Source organism: Eucyclogobius newberryi, unplaced genomic scaffold (genome assembly GCF_026437365.1).
Source record: "Eucyclogobius newberryi isolate DKJ021-1_F unplaced genomic scaffold, fEucNew1.0.hap1 SCAF_14, whole genome shotgun sequence".
Lineage (NCBI taxonomy): Eukaryota > Metazoa > Chordata > Actinopteri > Gobiiformes > Gobiidae > Eucyclogobius > Eucyclogobius newberryi.
The window spans coordinates 3,035,557-3,059,790 of record NW_027315768.1 but is presented as its reverse complement, the minus strand read 5'-3'; the positions used below and the strand labels follow the sequence as shown (position 1 = coordinate 3,059,790).

At 49.4% G+C, this 24,234-nt stretch overlaps 1 protein-coding gene across 1 annotated transcript in view; it reads left to right on the top strand.

Annotated features, from left to right (window-relative positions):
• dnajc10 (DnaJ (Hsp40) homolog, subfamily C, member 10) overlaps positions 1-24,234 on the top strand; it is a 78,129-nt gene that overhangs the window by 29,095 nt on the left and 24,800 nt on the right. The window contains exons 9-14 of the mRNA XM_072444150.1: positions 2,306-2,349; positions 7,674-7,739; positions 7,818-7,883; positions 9,191-9,280; positions 23,093-23,203; positions 23,277-23,391. Of these exons, the coding sequence (XP_072300251.1) occupies positions 2,306-2,349; positions 7,674-7,739; positions 7,818-7,883; positions 9,191-9,280; positions 23,093-23,203; positions 23,277-23,391 (492 nt within the window). The remainder of the gene's footprint in view (positions 1-2,305; positions 2,350-7,673; positions 7,740-7,817; positions 7,884-9,190; positions 9,281-23,092; positions 23,204-23,276; positions 23,392-24,234) is intronic.

Here is a 24,234-nt window from a genome sequence, read left to right as displayed (position 1 = left end):
CACACTTTGGGGGTGGAAACATCACGCTTTGGGGAGGAAACATCACGCTTTGGGGGTGGAAACATCACGCTTTGGAGGAGGAAACATCACACTTTGGGGGAGGAAACATCACACTTTGGGGGTGGAAACATCACGCTTTGGGGAGGAAACATCACGCTTTGGGGGTGGAAACATCACGCTTTGGAGGAGGAAACATCACACTTTGGGGGTGGAAACATCACGCTTTGGGGGAGGAAACATCACTCTTTGGGGGAGGAACCATCACGCTTTGGGGGAGGAAACATCACACTTTGGGGGAGGAAACATCACACTTTGGGGGTGGAAACATCACGCTTTGGGGGAGGAAACATCACTCTTTGGGGGAGGAAACATCACGCTTTGGAGGTGGAAACATCACGCTTTGGGGGTGGAAACATCACGCTTTGGGGGAGGAAACATCACGCTTTGGGGGAGGAAACATCACGCTTTGGGGGAGGAAACATCACGCTTTGGGGGTGGAAACATCACACTTTGGGGGTGGAAACATCACACTTTGGGGGAGGAAACATCACACTTTGGGGGAGGAAACATCACGCTTTGGGGGAGGAAACATCACACTTTGGGGGAGGAAACATCACGCTTTGGGGGAGGAAACATCACGCTTTGGGGGAGGAAACATCACGCTTTGGGGAGGAAACATCACGCTTTGGGGAGGAAACATCACACTTTGGGGGAGGAAACATCACGCTTTGGAGGTGGAAACATCACGCTTTGGGGGTGGAAACATCACGCTTTGGGGGAGGAAACATCACGCTTTGGGGGAGGAAACATCACGCTTTGGGGGAGGAAACATCACGCTTTGGGGGTGGAAACATCACACTTTGGGGGTGGAAACATCACACTTTGGGGGAGGAAACATCACACTTTGGGGGAGGAAACATCACGCTTTGGGGGAGGAAACATCACACTTTGGGGGAGGAAACATCACGCTTTGGGGGAGGAAACATCACGCTTTGGGGGTGGAAACATCACGCTTTGCACTGTAGTATGGACAGGATGAATAGTATTGTGACATTTTGGGTTACAACCTTCTTCCCTCAGTCAGAGCATTGAAGATGGGGCGTGGCTGGGTCGTCCAAAATGACAATGACCTGAAGCGCACTGCCAGGAGAACCAGAGAGTGGCTCTGTAAGAAGCATATCCTGGTTCTGGAGTGGCCTAGCCAATCTCAGACCTAAATCCAATAGAAAATCTCTGGAGGGAGATGAAACTATGTGTTGCTCAGCAACAGCCCTGAAACAGACCGATCTAGAGAAGATCTGTGTGGAGGAGTGGGCCAGAATCCTGCTGCAGTGTGTGCAAAGCTTGACAAGAACTACAGGAAACGTTTGACCTCTGTAATTGCAAACAAAGGCTTCTGTATCAAATATTACCATCTCAGGTGTTCAAATATTTATTTGCAGCACTAGCATACAAATACATTATTCAAAAATCATACATTGTGATTTCCAGATTTTAGTTTATTTTTTGGATTATGTCTCTCACAGTGCTCAGTGAAAATGCACCAACGATTAACATTTCAGGCCCGTCCATAATCTGTAAGTGGGAGAACTTGCAAAATCGTTGATTTGTTACTGGGCCCACAGAAGGGACTGGAACCAATCACAGAGCATTGTGGTTTGGGTGGAAGACAAAGCACCCAAACTATAACAAACATGGCGGCGCTGACAGCTGTATTTGCGCCTATTTAAAGGGAAATATGGACGTTTTTAAAAAATATGCACATAATTGTGCTTTGTACATTTGGTGATGAGAAAGATGACTGCTTTTTTCTCCACTGGGTGTAACACAATTTTGATTGTCCTGCTTCTTCCGCTTTTGATGCTTTGAATAATCATCGTGACTTTTTTTGTTTGCTTTCAGCAAACTACTTTCCTGATTTGAGTCATGTGTAGAACTCAATTCAGAATGAGATACGTATAAATCGGGTGTGAGTCAGGTTAGGCCGTGTAATTACAGAGATATGAACCATAAAGCAGATGAACAAATCTCCAATCTGACAATTAAACAGCAAATTTTACCTAAGAATTTTGACCAGTCTCAGCTTAAGCTACAGAGATTCTAGAATGTCACATAAACCCAACCTATTGCAAATTTGATCCTAAACAGGACCATTAACATGTCAGTTATTATTCATTTTGAGCTGCACAACTGTCTTTTCACAATGACGAGTTTACTCCTTTTGTAAAATCATTAACATAAGGTGTAGATAAAATAAGATGAAAGTTTTAAACCACATGATCTTAAAAAGCTTGTGCTGTGACAGATTGCCTGGAACCCGGCACAAGACAGAAGCTGGCAGCCATGCTGGTGAGTATACGGCAGAAGCAGGGGGAGAGGGCGGTAACAAGGGGAGAGGGCGGGGGGAGGGTGGGGACAAGGGGAGAGGGCGGGGGGAGGGCTGGGGCAAGGGGAGAGGGCGGGGGGGCATTTTCATCGCTTAAGTTTTGTTTTGACAGACATGCCCACTTCGCACGTCTTCTCGCTTCTTATTGGCCGAACGGTGCGAGCTGCGTTGGTGTTGCGTTCACATGTCCTCGGAAATGCTCGGTCTAATTTTCGGGGCAATGTATATGTTAGTAGTTTATTTTGTAGGCTGTGATTTTATATATTCCACAAGATCTCCTTGTGTCAAATGCTGTAAACAGTATTTATTTTATAAGAAACATGATTATATTGAATTAAACAGTTTTAAAGATCATGATCTCTGGTTTATATGATGCAGTATTTGTGCTCTTCATATCAAATAACAGATAAAAGTACTTTAAATTGTTTTACGTGCTAATAACCAGGTTTAAAACAACACATTTATCTTGTTCTTATGACGCCGCGATGCCGCGCGCGCTTGTGGGCCCCTGAAATTGCTTGGGGGCCCCTAACTTTGAAAATCTATTTCTCAGCCTGGTGAGGGCTGAGGGCCTGTGTTGTGGTAAGGGGTCAGGCCAGAAGTTTAGATCCACAGGAAATGCAAGCCTTTCATGAGAATTACCAGCAATGAAAAGCAATTGAAAGCCCTGTACCTCACAATACAATACATATCTCAATACACAGAGATTAACATGTATGTATCCCGATACAGAGCCAATACAATTATTTGTGTCCTGATACAAGAATTTCCCTTAAAACTGGTGTTGAAGTTTACTATGTGGATTTTTTCATTATATTGAATAACAAAATGCAGTGGAATTTCATGTTCACAATACCCTTATTATCAGAATACAATCGTCCTATGCGAATGCCACCATTTCAGCCCAAAGATTCAGCCTTAATGTAGCTGTAAGCAGGTGAATACGTGTAGAACTCCATAACCAGTTATACAAAATGTAAGTTGTTTCAAAGTAATTTCATGATTCTAACAAAAAGTATCTCTCTATCAGACAGATATACACTTCTCTCCACGCATTCTTGATTTTAGACCCCAACCTTGGGTTTGGTATTGTTTCTCATAGCTCCCATGGTTGCTTATTGCCATTACCATCTCTAGGATCACTACTGCTAACCCTATCCTTCAGTCTGGCCTGCTCTAACCATTGGTAGGATTTATTGATATCAACCGCTTCAGTTATGGTCCGGTGGTACATCCCATGTAGGGGCTTGTCCTCCCATGATGGTCCCTCCAGCACCTCATCCTCTTCTCCCCATTGCTTGAGCCATCATCTGTAGGAGCCTTGTCCTTGATGTACTTATGGATGTTTGACGTTTTGTCCTGGATCGTGGCTCTCACACTCACTAGTCCCGCCTCCTTCCTTACGGCTAGTGTACAGTCTCAGGTGTGCATGCATGGTGAGGGTTAGGGTTAGTGGTAGGGTTAGGATTGGGGTTAGTGGATAGTGGTAGGGTTAGGGTTAGTGTTTAGGGCTAGTGGTTAGGGTTACTGGTTAGGGTTAGTGGTTAGGGTTAGTGGATAGTGGTAGGGTTAGGGTTAGTGGTTAGGGCTAGTGGTTAGGGTTACTGGTTAGGGTTAGTGGTTAGGGTTAGTGGATAGTGGATAGTGGTAGGGTTAGGGTTAGTGTTTAGGGCTAGTGGTTAGGGTACTGGTTAGGGTTACTGGTTAGGGTTAGTGGTTAGGGTTAGTGGATAGTGGTAGGGTTAGGGCTAGTGGTTAGGGTTACTGGTTAGGGTTAGTGGTTAGGGTTAGTGGATAGTGGATAGTGGATAGTGGTAGGGTTAGGGTTACTGGTTAGGGTTACTGGTTAGGGTTAGTGGTTAGGGTTAGTGGATAGTGGTAGGGTTAGGGCTAGTGGTTAGGGTTACTGGTTAGGGTTAGTGGTTAGGGTTAGTGGATAGTGGATAGTGGATAGTGGTAGGGTTAGGGTTACTGGTTAGGGTTAGTGGTTAGGGTTAGTGGTTAGTGGTTAGGGTTAGTGGTTAGGGTTAGATCGACTCCCTTAGTTGGACAGACGGACGCCAAATAGACAGTGGAGCTGGAGCCACTCAGGAGGAGAACCAGTTCTTCAGGAGGAGAACCAGTTCTTCAGGAGGAGAACCAGTTCTTCAGGAGGAGAACCAGTTCTTCAGGAGGAGAACCAGTTCTTCGAGGCAGAGGAAGAACCGTCCAAAATCTCAATATTTTTCCCTTGAGCTTCATTTTCTGGGTTACACCAGAATAGAAAAACTCTGATTTGAGCTGAATTAAAGTACTTCTCAGATGGGGAAAACCGCAGCCTCCTATTTATTTTGATAATTGTCAAGTTTTGAAACCGATTTGAGGTTTCTTACCTTGCCATACAAATCTAGAGATTGTTTTATTCCACTCATCAAACAGCTGGTTGGGGATGGAAATCAGAAGAGTCTGGAACAGATAGATAAATCTGGGTAATTTAATTTATTTTTTATTGTTTCAATCCTTTGACTTAGACTTAAGTAGGGGATAATGTTCCATAGTTCAAGATCGTTTTTTATAGTAGTAAAAAAAGGGGTATAATTTTTAGCTAGATAGCTAAACGGGTTTATCAAACCAATGACTCAAGATATCAGAAGCATAATAAGCTTTGTTCTAACTATATTTATGATCAAACTTAGATCAGCTGTGTTATGACTTGTTGAATACAAAAAAACTGTTTAAATTGTTAGCATAGAATGGAATTCTCTTGGAATGTCTATTAATGGACACATGTACGTTAGAGGACTGGAGATCTGTGGTGGTGAGAGGGCATTGACTTGTACTGACCTCTGTGCCTCTGTGGTGGTGAGAGGGCATTGACTTGTACTGACCTCTGTGCCTCTGTGGTGAGAGGGCATTGACTTGTACTGACCTCTGTGCCTCTGTGGTGGTGAGAGGGCATTGACTTGTACTGACCTCTGTGCCTCTGTGGTGGTGAGAGGGCATTGACTTGTACTGACCTCTGTGCCTCTGTGGTGGTGAGAGGGCATTGACTTGTACTGACCTCTGTGCCTCTGTGGTGGTGAGAGGGCATTGACTTGTACTGACCTCTGTGCCTCTGTGGTGGTGAGAGGGCATTGACTTGTACTGACCTCTGTGCCTCTGTGGTGGTGAGAGGGCATTGACTTGTACTGACCTCTGTGCCTCTGTGGTGAGAGGGCATTGACTTGTACTGACCTCTGTGCCTCTGTGGTGGTGAGAGGGCATTGACTTGTACTGACCTCTGTGCCTCTGTGGTGGTGAGAGGGCATTGACTTGTACTGACCTCTGTGCCTCTGTGGTGGTGAGAGGGCATTGACTTGTACTGACCTCTGTGCCTCTGTGGTGGTGAGAGGGCATTGACTTGTACTGACCTCTGTGCCTCTGTGGTGAGAGGGCATTGACTTGTACTGACCTCTGTGCCTCTGTGGTGGTGAGAGGGCATTGACTTGTACTGACCTCTGTGCCTCTGTGGTGAGAGGGCATTGACTTGTACTGACCTCTGTGCCTCTGTGGTGGTGAGAGGGCATTGACTTGTACTGACCTCTGTGCCTCTGTGGTGGTGAGAGGGCATTGACTTGTACTGACCTCTGTGCCTCTGTGGTGAGAGGGCATTGACTTGTACTGACCTCTGTGCCTCTGTGGTGGTGAGAGGGCATTGACTTGTACTGACCTCTGTGCCTCTGTGGTGGTGAGAGGGCATTGACTTGTACTGACCTCTGTGCCTCTGTGGTGGTGAGAGGGCATTGACTTGTACTGACCTCTGTGCCTCTGTGGTGGTGAGAGGGCATTGACTTGTACTGACCTCTGTGCCTCTGTGGTGGTGAGAGGGCATTGACTTGTACTGACCTCTGTGCCTCTGTGGTGAGAGGGCATTGACTTGTACTGACCTCTGTGCCTCTGTGGTGGTGAGAGGGCATTGACTTGTACTGACCTCTGTGCCTCTGTGGTGAGAGGGCATTGACTTGTACTGACCTCTGTGCCTCTGTGGTGGTGAGAGGGCATTGACTTGTACTGACCTCTGTGCCTCTGTGGTGGTGAGAGGGCATTGACTTGTACTGACCTCTGTGCCTCTGTGGTGGTGAGAGGGCATTGAGTTGTACTGACCTCTGTGCCTCTGTGGTGGTGAGAGGGCATTGACTTGTACTGACCTCTGTGCCTCTGTGGTGAGAGGGCATTGACTTGTACTGACCTCTGTGCCTCTGTGGTGGTGAGAGGGCATTGACTTGTACTGACCTCTGTGCCTCTGTGGTGGTGAGAGGGCATTGACTTGTACTGACCTCTGTGCCTCTGTGGTGGTGAGAGGGCATTGACTTGTACTGACCTCTGTGCCTCTGTGGTGAGAGGGCATTGACTTGTACTGACCTCTGTGCCTCTGTGGTGGTGAGAGGGCATTGACTTGTACTGACCTCTGTGCCTCTGTGGTGGTGAGAGGGCATTGACTTGTACTGACCTCTGTGCCTCTGTGGTGGTGAGAGGGCATTGACTTGTACTGACCTCTGTGCCTCTGTGGTGGTGAGAGGGCATTGACTTGTACTGACCTCTGTGCCTCTGTGGTGGTGAGAGGGCATTGACTTGTACTGACCTCTGTGCCTCTGTGGTGAGAGGGCATTGACTTGTACTGACCTCTGTGCCTCTGTGGTGAGAGGGCATTGACTTGTACTGACCTCTGTGCCTCTGTGGTGGTGAGAGGGCATTGACTTGTACTGACCTCTGTGCCTCTGTGGTGGTGAGAGGGCATTGACTTGTACTGACCTCTGTGCCTCTGTGGTGGTGAGAGGGCATTGACTTGTACTGACCTCTGTGCCTCTGTGGTGGTGAGAGGGCATTGACTTGTACTGACCTCTGTGCCTCTGTGGTGGTGAGAGGGCATTGACTTGTACTGACCTCTGTGCCTCTGTGGTGGTGAGAGGGCATTGACTTGTACTGACCTCTGTGCCTCTGTGGTGGTGAGAGGGCATTGACTTGTACTGACCTCTGTGCCTCTGTGGTGGTGAGAGGGCATTGAGTTGTACTGACCTCTGTGCCTCTGTGGTGAGAGGGCATTGACTTGTACTGACCTCTGTGCCTCTGTGGTGGTGAGAGGGCATTGACTTGTACTGACCTCTGTGCCTCTGTGGTGGTGAGAGGGCATTGACTTGTACTGACCTCTGTGCCTCTGTGGTGGTGAGAGGGCATTGACTTGTACTGACCTCTGTGCCTCTGTGGTGGTGAGAGGGCATTGGCTTGTACTGACCTCTGTGCCATGTGTTCTGTGCTTCTTGTGCTTCAGGACGGCCTTGTAAAGGTGGGCTGGCTTGACTGTGTGAACCAGGAGCAGCTGTGCGAAAGCTTCCAGGTCCAAAATGCTCTGACACACTTTCTCCGTGTGGTCTGTGGAAGCTTATTTAAATTGTGTGTGTTTGTGGTTCTTCAGGTGAGCAGTGGAGCTACAGCCTTGTTTCCTCCAGGCAGTTCTCTGGACCAAGAGGGCAGCGTCCTGGTATGTCCCTGCACACATGCGCCACAGTTCCACTGGCACTAGTTCCCCAGCAGAGCTCTGCTTCGTGAGCAACGCACATAACTCGCATAACTCCTATTTTATTATTTTAGATTGATTTTAATTAGTTTTTATTTGGTTTGTACATATTTATTTTTTATTTGTATCCTTTATTGTTACACATATTTTGCTTTTGCCTGTTTTGTACTCTTTTTGTACTTTGGAGACTTTGTATTGGTAAAATGTGCTATACAAATAAAGTTGGATTGGATCTCATGTTTTCTTCATGGATGAAATCTAAATCCTCCCTGAATATCATGAGGCCGATCTCACTGATTCACCTTGACATTTAGTCATTTTCAGTTTTACGTGGCTATAAAGCTATAGTAAACGGAAAACTACCTCCGGTTTCTGCATTTATTTCACGTTTCTGTATTTATTTGACTTTAGCCTCCACACCACGTTTGAACCTGTTTATGTAATGCATTGGCTTTGATTAATGTTAAATGCATTATGACATGGAAATATCATATTTTGGGTCTTGACATAGCGAGTGCTGAGCATCGATAAACAGGAAACAGCTGTTCCTTGCTTTGTTTTGCTCAGCATGTGGAAATATGAAATACAACACTTTTGGTGAGGATCTATCCTTTTCTGTTTCGATCTGCTTTTTGCTTTTTTGTTTTGAGTCTATATTCTCTCTTATCCAATTATCAACGGGAAGGATGCCCTGGTCTTTCAGTGCGCTCTGTTTTGTCTGTTTTTGTGCGTAAATCGTGTGTCAGTGTGCTCTTACAGTGGGAAAAAAAGTATTTAGTCAGTCACCAATTGTACAAGTTCTCCCACTTAAAAAGATGAGAGAGGCCTGTAATTGACCTCAACTATGAGAGACAAAATGAGAAAAAAAAAATCTGAAAGTTACATGGGGTTGAGATCTTGAGACTGGCTAGGCCACTCCAGGACCTTGAAATGCTTCTTACGAAGCCACTCCTTTGTTGCCCTGGCAGTGTGCTTGGGATCGTTGTCATGCTGAAAGACCCAGCCACGTTTCATCTTCAAGGCCCTCGCTGATGGAAGGAGGTTTTCACTCAAAATCTCACAATACAAGGCCCCATAAGCTTTTTGGGCGAAGTGCGAGCCAAACCACTTTAGAATCTAATAACCTCTCAGCGTCCGCCTCAGACCACGTTAATGGACCACTAGGTCTTAGCTTAATACAGAAAACCAAACCTAAGTGAAGGATAGAGTTCTCCATATGTTTGGTGTGTATAACTGATCCTACAAGTGAGTGACTGTGTGTTCTGTGACAGTGGCTCCACAGTCTGGACAGCAGAGAGATCTACCAGCATGTCCTGGAGCACCTGCCCGACCTGGAGCTGCTCAGCTCCCACAACTTTCAGGTACAGCCCCACGTCTCACACTGGCCCAGACTGGCCCACACTGCCTCACACTGGCCCACTCTGTCCCACGCTATCTCACGCTGATTCACACTGGCCCACACTGCTTCACACTAGCCCACTCTGCCCCACTCTGTCTCACGCCGACTGAGACTGCCCAACACTGCCTTACACTGGCCCACACCGGCCCACACTGTCTCACTCTGCCCCACTCTGTCCCATGCTGTCTCACGCTGACTCACGCTGACTCACATTGGCTCACACAGTCTTACACTGGCCCACACCGGCCCACACTGTCTCACTCTGCCCCACTCTGTCCCATGCTGTCTCACGCTGACTCACGCTGACTCACATTGGCTCACACAGTCTTACACTGGCCCACACCGGCCCACACTGTCTCACTCTGCCCCACTCTGTCCCATGCTGTCTCACGCTGACTCACGCTGACTCACATTGGCTCACACAGTCTTACACTGGCCCACACCGGCAAACACCTCCTCATACTGCCCCACGCTGACTAAAGCTACGTACACACGCAGAAGTTGGACACCTGCACATTTGAAGACAGACGCCTCGGACGCGCGTCCGTAAAATGCACTCACGAGCAGATGTGCGTCCGAGACGTCAACGCACATGCTCAGTGGAGGAGTTGTGCTGTGTTGCTTTTTTCGTGGTGTTAAGGGGTTATTAATGTTGGACCATGGCTTTGGTTTATTAACTATACAAAGTCCAAACAGAGGCGATGGGCTCCGGGGCCCGTCTGGGACCCGCAGATACTTCAGAGCTGAGCAGAGTTTAGTCAATATCATTATTTGCTCCAAGAGCTGTGTCTTAAGGATTTTTTTTATCTTGCGGGGTTTGTTTTAGGTCTTTTTCCGGGTCGTGCGTAGCACGTCACTGTAGCGTCATCTCTGATTGGCTGCTGTGCCGCCGCGTCCAATGCAGAAAGTTGGACAAAGCTGAACATTTCGGCATCGGACACTGTGGACGCCTCGGACGCGCGTCCAAAACGCCCCTGACGAGCCGCACTCGATGCCGAAAATGCAGAAATTGTGCCACGGAAAACGCAGGACGCGTTTGACGCACGTTTACATAGACTTTGAATGTAAACTAGACACTTTGGACGCCCCGGTCTGTAACGGCCTTCACACTGCCCCATGCTGCCTCACACTGCCTCACAATGCCTTACACTAGCCCACACCGGCCAACACTGGCTCACATGTGGTGCCACTCTGCCTTAAATCTCTTTGACACTAAAGACAATATCCCCAGTCCGAACTGGTCAGGTTTTGGTGACAGGCGGCCCATGTGTTTTTAGTGTGAATGACACTGTCTGATGTCTGTTACTATGCCAGTCCAGTCTTTGATTGTTGGTGACGTTTGTATCATCCATTTTGTTGCCTTTTGTGTACATTCCAAAGGTATCCCTTAATTGTTTCCATGGCAGGGGGGTTTGTGGCCTCTTCTGCCCTCCCTAGACGTCTGTGTAGTTTGACAGATAGCGAACAGACTTGAAATGAAGACAATGTTGTTTGACTTTGGGCCATGTTTATTGCTCCATTTGCTCAAGTTCAATATTTTTTGTAAAACTGTAACATAAAGAGACACAAAAGGCAATCAGTCTCTGAATGCAGAAAAATACATTTTCTACCGCTTGTTCCCTTTCTGGGTCGCGGGTGACTGGAGCCTATCCCAGTGACTTTGGGCCTTAGGCGGGGTACACCCTGGACAGTGGCCAACTTGTCACAGGGCCAACAGACATAGACATAGACACACAGATAACCATACACGTTCACTTCACTCTCACATTCATTCACTAGGTCCAATTTAGAGTCACTAATTTTGCCTAACACAGGCATTTGTTTGGACGGTGGAAGGAAGCCGGAGAACCCGGAGAGAACCCACGGTAACACGGGGAGAACATGCAGACTCCACCCAGAGAGATCATGTGATGTTGGTCACATGATCTCTGGTCCGGGAATCAAACCCATGATCTCCTTCTTGGGAGGCAAGAGCGCTAACCGCCTTTGCCACCGTGCACCCTGTGCAAAAAGGCAGTTAGTCACATAAAAACATGACTACCAAATACTAGCACAGGTTAGCAGTGCTTATGTGCACAAAATGAACAGAGGTGCAATGAATATCAATAGAAGATTTTTAGCATAGCTAGCCGCGATTAGCATAAGTAAAATTCAAACCTGTTCTAATTAGCATATGAATAAGGTCGAACTGTGCTCATAGTAACATAGAACAAGTTATAATCACATGAACTTACAGGCATATGCTCCCTTAAATCCTGAGGAAGATACTTTGTACATGAAAACACGCGCTGCAACTTCTGCTTATTGCTGACAGAAAAACATGGCTACACAAGTTACACAAATAGTCCTTCTGGACAGCACAAGGCCCATATACATAGTTCTAAAGTTTAGAGGGATGGCAATGTCAGTAACAGTATTGTAGATCATTCTAGTAATGATTATGTGTTTGCTATTTTGTTTACTGCCAGATAAGCATGCTCCACCTAGTTACTGCGGTCACGTTGTAATGCTGTTAATACAATGTGTGATTGCTTGACAATGTGATGACTGCTTGCAGTCATCTTTACGTCCCTAAAGTTCAAAGACTACATTTATGGGAAGCACTCAGTCATTGAAACAGACCATCAGCCCCTGGTCACCATCCTGAAGAACCCAATCCACACAGCTCCTGCTCGTTTGCAAAGGATGCTACTTCGGCTACAAGCTTATGACATCACCCTAGTCTACAAAAAGGGCAAACACACACCCCTGAACTCCGCACCATGAAGCAGACTGGCCGCCAACTCGAACGACTCCTCAAAAGAACCCGCCTCACCGTCCACGCCGAAGCTTTCGAATTACACATCTCCTCCTACCGTGACGCTCTCCAAGCCGCCAAATCTGCCCACCTCTCCACCCTCATCAACAGCTCCCACCGGAGCCCTCGCACCCTGTTCTCCACCGTCAACAAGCTGCTCCAGCCACCGGACATCACTCCACCCTCCTCCCCTGACCTCTGCAACTCTTTCCTCCTTGCCTTCAATGACAAAATTTCCAAAATCAACAGCTCCATGACTGCTGTCTCCATTAACTCCATCACCACCCCCACCCCTGCCCCCCCTCCGCTCCCTGACCACCCACCCTTCCCTGCCCTCACCACCTTCTCCTCTGTTAACTCCTCTCATATCATAGACCTCATCACCGCTTCCAAAACCACCACCTGCTCTCTCGACCCCCTCCCAACGAATCTAACCAAGGCCTGCCTCCCTGCTCTCATCCCCCATCTCACCACCCTCTTCAACCAGTCTTTATCCCTCGGCCATGTTCCTTCCATCTACAAACTGGCCTCCATCACCCCCATCCTCAAAAAACCCACCCTAGACTCCGCCAACCTCTCCAACTACCGCCCCATCTCCAACCTGCCGTTCCTCTCAAAAACGCTGGAACGCATCGTCGCCGCCCAACTTCACACCCACCTCCAGTCAAACAACCTCTATGAACCCCTCCAATCTGGCTTCCGCCCACTTCACAGCACTGAAACAGCCCTGGTCAAAGTACTCAACGATCTCCTCACCTCTGCAGACTCCGGGGCCCTCAACATCCTGTTACTACTAGACCTCAGCGCAGCCTTTGACACTATAAACCATTCCATCCTCCTACAAAGGCTGCGCCAACTGGGTGTTGAGGGCTCTGCACTTGACTGGCTCACATCCTACCTCACCAACAGGCAAGAGTTCATTTCCCTCTCCGGTCACTCATCCACCCTCTCCCCAGTAACGCAGGGGTCCCCCAGGGCTCAGTCCTCGGCCCCCTCCTCTTCATCTGCTACATCTTCCCCCTTGGTCACATCCTCCGCCAACTCAACCTGGACTTTCACTGCTACGCTGACGACACCCAGATATACCTCACCACCAAATCCACCCAAAACCCTCCCCTCAGCCACATCGAAACCTGCATCTCTACAATAAAATCATGGCTCACTCTCAACTTCCTCAAACTGAACAGTGACAAAACAGAGCTCCTCCTCATTGGCACCAAATCCACTCTCAATAAAACTGGTCCCTTTTCACTCAGCATCGACACCTCGACCATCACCCCCTCTACCCTGGTACGCAATCTCGGTGTCATCATGGACCCCACCCTCTCCTTCACTCCCCATGTCAGCCACATTGTCAAGACCTCATACTTCCACCTCCGCCGCATCGCCAAAATCCGACACTGCCTCACCCTCCCCGCTGCTGAATCCCTCATCCATGCCTTCATCTCCTCCCGCCTCCACTACTGCACCTCCCTCCTCACTGGCATCTCCTCCCATTCCCTCCACAGACTCCAAATGGTCCAAAACTCCGCTGCCCGCCTCCTCACCCACACCCGCCTCCTCACCCACACCCGCCTCCTCACCCACACCCGGTCCCGTGATCACATCACTCCCGTTCTCCGCTCTCTCCACTCTCTCCCCATCAAGCAGCGCATAAACTTTAAAATACTCCTCCTAACCTTCAAAGCTCTTCACCACCTCGCCCCCCCCTACCTGTCTGACCTCCTCATCCCCCACCGCCCCTCCCGAGCTCTCCGATCCTCCTCCTCTCTCACCCTGACTGCACCAACATCCCGACTCAAAACTTTTGGCGACAGAGCATTCTCCCGAACAGCACCCCGACTCTGGAACTCCCTCCCCCCCCTGTCCCACTCTCCCTCACTCACAACATTCAAATCCCGCCTAAAAACATACCTCTTCACCCAAGCCTATGACCTCCCCTACCCCTAGCCTCCTCTACCCCATTGCCTCCTCTTCTACCCCCTGTTACATCCCCATCTTTTTCTCTCTACTTCTTCTGTCTTGTTCATTTTATCTGTATATTAATGTGTTCTGTACGTGTTGTCCCCCCTGTCTGTAAATACCCCCCCTTTTTTATTATGTTCAGCGTCTTTGGGTCACTGAAAAGCGCTATATAAATAAAAGTTATTATTATTATTATTATGTATCTAGCCGATACCCTGTCAAGAGCTCCAACCAACACTGGCTCCTAGATGCCAAGTCCAGACAAAACAGTGATGTCTGTCAGTTTCATTTCTACAGCCAGGCTCGAAGAGCTCAGGGCACATACAGCTAGAGACAAACTTCTTCAAACTCTCAGCGCTGTGATTCAGAACGATGGCCGAACAAGGAACGCCAGGTACCTCTTTTTGTTCAACTATTCTTTCCCTACAGAGATGAGTTGGTAGTGGAGGATGGCATTGTGGTTAAAGGCCACAGACCAGTCATTCCAGACACACTGCAGCATGAGTACGTCCACATCATGCACAGAGGTCACCCCGGTCTTGGTCTCAATAAAGTGCAGGGCCAGAAGCAGAGTGTTTTGGCCAACTATGAACAAGGACATTATAAAAGAGCTACTGTCTTGTGCAGTATGTAACAGTACTCGTCCACACCAACAAAAAGAATCTCTGCAACCACATCCAGTTCCAACTCTGCCATGGTCCACAGTCGCCACCGACCTATTTGAATGGCATGGTCAACAATACTCAGTACTGGTAGACTCATACTCAGGGTGGTTTGAAATCGACCTTCTCTGTGACATGTCCTCAGCTAATGTGATCAAAAAGCTAAAGAGACATGTTTCTGTTCATGGAGCACCTCACATCTTGATCTCAGACAATGCGAGACAGCACACAAGCCAACGTTTCAAGGAGTTTGCTGAACAGTGGGACTTTATTCACATCACCAGCAGTCCGGAATATCCACAATCGAACGGACTAGCTGAATGTGCAGTTCGCTGTGCCAAACTGCTAATGGAAAAGTCTCATAGAGATGGATCAGATGTGTTTCCCAACATGCTAAACATCAGAAACATACCTTGTGACATCACACTGGGCTCACCTGCGGAGGAGGTGTGTAAAGAGCCACGTTCACACATGGAGAAATCGCCGCCATGTCCTCCCTGTCGCCGAGCCACCACCACCTCAGCATGTCGACCCCACTGACTCTTGCCCACAATCGCCGGATGCGTTTAAGCCGGACACTCTTCTGCCCTCACGCAGACCCAGCAGGCGTCTCGCCCTTCTCTGCCGACTACTCGACGGTCCACCAGCGAGCACCCACCAAAGTGTCACAAAGCGTTACCTCTTATGTGACACGCTCAGGTCGCTTTGTAAGCCAAATCCAAAATACAAGGACTAAATGTTTATGTGTTGAAAAAAAAGAAAAGAATGTTGGTAAGGAATGTGACAATGTATATTTTCATGCCGAGAATTACTGTTTTTGTACCAATTGCAAAATGAATACACGAGCACTTGATTTTTGGGAATTTTTTCGGTTATGTCTTGAAGCCCAATTACATGATACATTTACTTTCTAACTAGTATTACAATATATTTTACTGACAAATGTCACTCATTTGTAAAGTTCTGACGAAGCTGTTGAATTACTGTTTTTAATATCGGACTAAGTTTTTATTTTTCTATAGAAGGCACTAACTAAAAGGAGGGAATGTAGATCATTCTAGTAATGATTATGTGTTTGCTATTTTGTTTACTGCCAGATGGCCCTAGTTCCACTCTGTTACTGCGCTCACGTTGTAATGCTGATAATATAATGTGTGATCAAACACAAGCTAAACCTTGACAAAGACTATGCAGTGCATTTTTAATTTCAGTCCAATATTTTTGAGCCACAAGAGAGTCCCAAAACACGTGATAGTGGTTTGCCTCCTGTATATTGGCAAACATTAGGATTCATCTCTCTCCATCTCATTCAGCCCTACAGTATGTATTCGTTTATGACGGGCACGTCCAAACTATGGCCCGGGGGCCAAATGCGGCCCTCAGACCAATTTTTGTTGCTAAGTTGGTCTAAACAGCAAAAGGTACTACTTTTTGCTGTTTAGACCAACTTAGCAAAAAAAATTGGACTTTGAAAAAAATCAAGCATTTTGATGCTATACCAACCTAATATTAATGTTCCAAGTCTTATTAAAGATGTGGAGACATCTTTAATGCTTCTGTCGTGTGATGCCAATCCTGACAATCCGCAAATTACATCTGCGTTCTCAGTTCTCCAGGTCATTCGGTTGTCTGTCAACATGCTCCTGATTAGTCAATTCTGCCACCTTGGTTTAAAGCCGAGATGGTGTCCCTCAGGTCAGAAACTTCGTCCAGTTAGCAATTCTTGCATTTCAAATCACGCATTTCCGCCAGGGTTGCATCGATCTTTGCGGCCACTGTCTTTATAATCCTGTAATCGGCTCCCGGTCTTCTTGACCGCCACGTCCGAGCTGGAGCGGGCATCGATGGAGCGGGCATCGATGTGGAGGTAGCAAGTTTAGATGTTGCATTAACAGCCTGATTTTCAGTGGCATTTTTCTTCTTTTTTTCTTATTCATCCATCCATCCATCCATCCATTTTCTGCCGCTTATCCGGGGCTGGGTCGCGGGGGCAGCAGTCTGAGCAGGGACTCCCAGACTTCCTTCTCCCCAGACACTTCCTCTAACTCCTCCGGGGGGATCCCGAGGCGTTCCCAGGCCAGCCGAGAGACAAAGTCTCTCCAGCGTGTCCCGGGTCTTCCCCGGGGCCTCTTCCCGGTGGGACATGCCTGAAACACCTCCCGAGGGAGGCGCCCAGGAGGCATCCGGAACAGATGCCCGAGCCACCTCAGCTGGAGGAGCAACGGCTCTACTCCGAGCTCCCCCCGTGTGGCCGAGCTCCTCACCTTATCTCTAAGGGAGCGCCCAGCCACACGGCGGAGGAAACTCATTTCGACCGCTTGTATCCGCGATCTTGTTCTTTCGGTCACTACCCAAAGCTCATGACCATAGGTGAGGTCAGAACGTAGACCGACCGGTAAATCGAGAGCTTTGCCTTTCGGCTCAGCTCCCTCTTCACCACAACAGTCGATGCAGCGACTGCATCACTGCAGCCGCTGCACCGATCCAACTGTCGATCTCACGCTCCATCCTTCCCTCACTCGTGAACAAAACCCCGAGATACTTGAACTCCTCCACTTGGGGCAAGGACACCCCACCCACCTGAAGAGGACAAGCCACCTTTTTCCGGTCGAGAACCATGGCCTCGGATTTGGAGGTGCTGATTCTCATCCCAGCCGCTTCACACTCGGCTGCAAACCGTCCCAGTGCATGTTGCAGGTCCGGGTTTGATGGAGCCATCAGGACAACATCGTCTGCAAACAGCAGAGATGGAATCCTCTGGTCCCCAAACCGGACACCCTCTGACCCCTGACCACACCCTCTGACCCCTGACTGCGCCTAGAAATTCTGTCCATAAAAATTATGAACAGAACCGGTGACAAAGGGCAGCCCTGGCGGAGTCCAACATGCACTGGGAACAGGTCTGACTTACTGCCGGCAATTCGAACACAGCTCCTGCTCCGGTCATACAGGGACCGGACAGCCCTGAGCAAAGGGCCCCGGACCCCGTACTCCCGGAGCACCCCCCAAAGGACACCCCGAGGGACACGGTCGAAAGCCTTCTCCAGATCCACAAAGCACATGTGGACTGGTTGGGCAAACTCCCATGAACCCTCGAGCACCCGATGGAGGGTACAGAGCTGGTCCAGTGTTCCACGACCGGGACAAAAACCATTCTGCTCCTCCTGAATCCGAGGTTCGACTATCGGTTGGATTCTCCTCTCCAGTACCTTGGAATAGACCTTACCCGGGAGGCTGAGGAGTGTGATCCCTCTGTAGTTGGAACACACCCTCTGGTCCCCCTTCTTGAACAGAGGGACCACCACCCCGGTCTGCCAGTCCAGAGGCACGGTCCCCGACCGCCACGCGATGTTGCAGAGACGTGTCAACCAAGACAGTCCTACAACATCCAGATACTTTAGGTCCTCAGGGCGGATCTCTTTTCTTATTCATGTTCCTGAAAAAGTGTCCAAGCTCATTATATGGCTACTCCCTCGTAGATCTATTGGGTCTTTGGGTCTGGTGAACTCTTAATGAATATGGATAAAACAAAAGGATTCGATTGCACCCAGATAAACACGTCTGAACTAGGCTGGCATCATCCCGGAAGTCTCGTGTCGTGCTCTTTCCATCCGGATGATGGATTGAACAGTGCTCTCTTTTTTATAACCAAACCCTGCTTGAAACCACCTCTTCATCCTCGGCCGGTCTGGTGTGTTCTCCACAACATTCTGGCCTCCACAGAACAGCTGCAATTACACTGAGACTAGATTACACACAGGTGAACACTGCCTCACACTTACCCACACTGCCTCACTCTGCCTCACACTTACCCACACTGCCTCACTCTGCCTCACACTTACCCACACTGCCTCACTCTGCCTCACACTTACCCACACTGCCTCACTCTGCCTCACACTTACCCACACTGCCTCACTCTGCCTCACACTTACCCACACTGCCTCACTCTGCCTCACACTTACCCACACTGCCTCACTCTGCCTCACACTTACCCACACTGCCTCACTCTGCCTCACACTGCCTCACACTGCCTCACACTTACCCACAATGCCTCACACTTACCCACAATGCCTCACACTTACCCACACTGCCTCACTCTGCCTCACACTTACCCACACTGCCTCACACTTACCCACACTGCCTCACACTTACCCACACTGCCTCACACTGCCTCACACTTACCCACACTGCCTCACACTTACCCACAATGCCTCACTCTGCCTCACACTTACCCACACTGCCTCACTCTGCCTCACACTTACCCACACTGCCTCACTCTGCCTCACTCTGCCTCACACTTACCCACACTGCCTCACTCTTCCTCACACTTACCCACAATGCCTCACACTGCCTCACACTGCCTCACACTGCCTCACACTTACCCACACTGCCTCACACTGCCTCACACTTACCCACAATGCCTCACACTGCCTCACACTTACCCACACTGCCTCACACTGCCTCACACTTACCCACACTGCCTCACACTTACCCACACTGCCTCACTCTGCCTCACACTTACCCACACTGCCTCACTCTGCCTCACACTTACCCACACTGCCTCACTCTGCCTCACACTTACCCACACTGCCTCACTCTGCCTCACACTTACCCACACTGCCTCACTCTGCCTCACACTTACCCACACTGCCTCACACTTACCCACACTGCCTCACACTTACCCACACTGCCTCACACTGCCTCACACTTACCCACACTGCCTCACTCTGCCTCACTCTTCCTCACACTTACCCACACTGCCTCACACTTACCCACAATGCCTCACACTGCCTCACACTGCCTCACACTGCCTCACACTGCCTCACACTTACCCACACTGCCTCACTCTGCCTCACACTTACCCACAATGCCTCACACTGCCTCACACTTACCCACACTGCCTCACACTGCCTCACACTTACCCACACTGCCTCACTCTGCCTCACACTTACCCACACTGCCTCACTCTGCCTCACACTTACCCACACTGCCTCACTCTGCCTCACACTTACCCACAATGCCTCACACTGCCTCACACTTACCCACACTGCCTCACTCTGCCTCACTCTTCCTCACACTTACCCACACTGCCTCACACTTACCCACAATGCCTCACACTGCCTCACACTGCCTCACACTGCCTCACACTGCCTCACACTTACCCACACTGCCTCACTCTGCCTCACACTTACCCACAATGCCTCACACTGCCTCACACTTACCCACACTGCCTCACACTGCCTCACACTTACCCACACTGCCTCACTCTGCCTCACACTTACCCACACTGCCTCACTCTGCCTCACACTTACCCACACTGCCCCACACTGCCTCACACTTACCCACACTGCCTCACACTGCCTCACACTTACCCACACTGCCTCACTCTGCCTCACACTTACCCACACTGCCTCACTCTGCCTCACACTTACCCACACTGCCTCACTCTGCCTCACACTTACCCACACTGCCCCACACTGCCTCACACTGCCTCACACTTACCCACACTGCCTCACACTGCCTCACACTTACCCACACTGCCTCACTCTGCCTCACACTTACCCACAATGCCTCACACTGCCTCACACTTACCCACACTGCCTCACACTGCCTCACACTTACCCACACTGCCTCACTCTGCCTCACACTTACCCACACTGCCTCACTCTGCCTCACACTTACCCACACTGCCTCACACTGCCTCACACTTACCCACACTGCCTCACACTTACCCACACTGCCTCACTCTGCCTCACACTTACCCACACTGCCTCACACTTACCCACACTGCCTCACTCTGCCTCACACTGCCTCACACTTACCCACACTGCCTCACTCTGCCTCACACTTACCCACACTGCCTCACACTGCCTCACACTTACCCACACTGCCTCACTCTGCCTCACACTTACCCACACTGCCTCACTCTGCCTCACACTTACCCACACTGCCTCACACTTACCCACACTGCCTCACACTGCCTCACACTTACCCACACTGCCTCACACTTACCCACACTGCCTCACTCTGCCTCACACTGCCTCACACTTACCCACACTGCCTCACTCTGCCTCACACTTACCCACACTGCCTCACACTGCCTCACACTTACCCACACTGCCTCACTCTGCCTCACACTTACCCACACTGCCTCACACTGCCTCACACTTACCCACACTGCCTCACACTGCCTCACACTTACCCACACTGCCTCACACTTACCCACACTGCCTCACTCTGCCTCACACTTACCCACACTGCCTCACTCTTCCTCACACTTACCCACACTGCCTCACACTTACCCACACTGCCTCACTCTGCCTCACACTTACCCACACTGCCCCACACTGCCTCACACTTACCCACACTGCCTCACACTGCCTCACACTTACCCACACTGCCTCACTCTGCCTCACACTTACCCACACTGCCTCACTCTGCCTCACACTTACCCACACTGCCTCACTCTGCCTCACACTTACCCACACTGCCTCACACTTACCCACACTGCCTCACTCTGCCTCACACTGCCCCACACTGCCTCACACTGCCTCACACTTACCCACACTGCCTCACTCTGCCTCACACTTACCCACACTGCCTCACTCTGCCTCACACTTACCCACACTGCCTCACACTGCCTCACACTTACCCACACTGCCTCACTCTTCCTCACACTTACCCACAATGCCTCACACTGCCTCACACTGCCTCACACTGCCTCACACTGCCTCACACTGCCTCACTCTTCCTCACACTTACCCACACTGCCTCACACTGCCTCACACTTACCCACACTGCCTCACTCTGCCTCACACTGCCTCACACTTACCCACACTGCCTCACTCTGCCTCACACTTACCCACACTGCCTCACTCTGCCTCACACTTACCCACACTGCCTCACACTGCCTCACACTTACCCACAATGCCTCACTCTGCCTCACACTGCCTCACACTTACCCACACTGCCTCACTCTGCCTCACACTTACCCACACTGCCTCACACTGCCTCACACTTACCCACACTGCCTCACACTTACCCACAATGCCTCACTCTGCCTCACACTTACCCACACTGCCTCACACTTACCCACACTGCCTCACTCTGCCTCACACTGCCTCACACTTACCCACACTGCCTCACTCTGCCTCACACTTACCCACACTGCCTCACACTGCCTCACACTTACCCACACTGCCTCACTCTGCCTCACACTTACCCACACTGCCTCACTCTGCCTCACACTTACCCACACTGCCTCACACTGCCTCACACTTACCCACACTGCCTCACACTGCCTCACACTTACCCACACTGCCTCACACTTACCCACACTGCCTCACTCTGCCTCACACTGCCTCACACTTACCCACACTGCCTCACTCTGCCTCACACTTACCCACACTGCCTCACACTGCCTCACACTTACCCACACTGCCTCACTCTGCCTCACACTTACCCACACTGCCTCACTCTGCCTCACACTTACCCACACTGCCTCACACTGCCTCACACTTACCCACACTGCCTCACACTGCCTCACACTTACCCACACTGCCTCACACTTACCCACACTGCCTCACTCTGCCTCACACTTACCCACACTGCCTCACTCTTCCTCACACTTACCCACACTGCCTCACACTTACCCACACTGCCTCACTCTGCCTCACACTTACCCACACTGCCTCACACTTACCCACACTGCCTCACTCTTCCTCACACTTACCCACACTGCCTCACTCTTCCTCACACTTACCCACACTGCCTCACTCTTCCTCACACTTACCCACACTGCCTCACACTTACCCACACTGCCTCACTCTGCCTCACACTTACCCACACTGCCTCACTCTGCCTCACACTTACCCACACTGCCTCACACTGCCTCACACTTACCCACACTGCCTCACACTGCCTCACACTGCCTCACACTGCCTCACACTGCCTCACACTGCCTCACACTGCCTCACTCTGCCTCACACTTACCCACACTGCCTCACTCTGCCTCACACTTACCCACACTGCCTCACTCTGCCTCACACTTACCCACACTGCCTCACTCTGCCTCAAACCAGCCGACACGGCACTTGATGTAATGATTCTGTAATAATTGTTACACTGCATATGATAAAACCCTTTACAACAAGTTTTCTAATCTACAAAACAGAGGCTTGGTTAAATGATAATTCATCATAAGATATCTTATCTTATCTTATGATGAATTAAGGGAAACATTTAGACATTAGTGTATCATTTAGTATGATTGGCCTCATCGATCACGAGCTTGAATAGAAACACTAGCAGGGCCAGATTCAAGGTCATATCCTCACTTCTTCTGTTTCAGAGGAAACTGGCGCGACACCGTTGGCTCATCAGCTTCTCTTTTGGGGAAAACGACACGTCTTTGAACGAATACAAGAAGCTGCAGGCGCTGCTCCGCAGGGACCACATCCAGGTCTTAAACACGTCCAGGACATTTTATGGGGGAAGATTTTCTCTGATAAGTCTTTTCTGTTGATGGTGTTCAGGTGGGAAGAGTGGACTGTAGCGCTGACGTGGAGCTGTGCCAGTCTCTCTACATCCAGAAACGCTGCTTGGCTGCATTTAAAGGAATGGGCATCCACAACTTCGAGATCCACCACGGTCAGTCACTACGTTACATACAGACTTCTCACGGTCAGTCACTACGTTACATACAGACTTCTCACGGTCAGTCACTACGTTACATACAGACTTCTCACGGTCAGTCACTACGTTACATACAGACTTCTCACGGTCAGTCACTACGTTACATACAGACTTCTCACGGTCAGTCACTACGTTACATACAGACTTCTCACGGTCAGTCACTACGTTACATACAGACTTCTCACGGTCAGTCACTACGTTACATACAGACTTCTCACGGTCAGTCACTACGTTACATACAGACTTCTCACGGTCAGTCACTACGTTACATACAGACTTCTCACGGTCAGTCACTACGTTACATACAGACTTCTCACGGTCAGTCACTACGTTACATACAGACTTCTCACGGTCAGTCACTACGTTACATACAGACTTCTCACGGTCAGTCACTACGTTACATACAGACTTCTCACGGTCAGTCACTACGTTACATACAGACTTCTCACGGTCAGTCACTACGTTACATACAGACTTCTCACGGTCAGTCACTACGTTACATACAGACTTCTCACGGTCAGTCACTACGTTACATACAGACTTCTCCAGAGAACTGGCCAGACAATTCTTCTCCCAATCTAAATGCAAATAAAAATCAGATAGCTGCTGATATACATGTAATATCGTTTTATCTATATCTATCTCTTGTTTTGTTTGTTTTTCAAGTTCGTACATATTTTTTGTTCAACGTTCCTATAAAGTTGAAGGAACTTTGGCTCATCAGCTTTTGGCTCCTTTAAAGTATTTATACATGTTTATTAATCATTAATTAAAACATTTTATAGATACAAGTTCAAA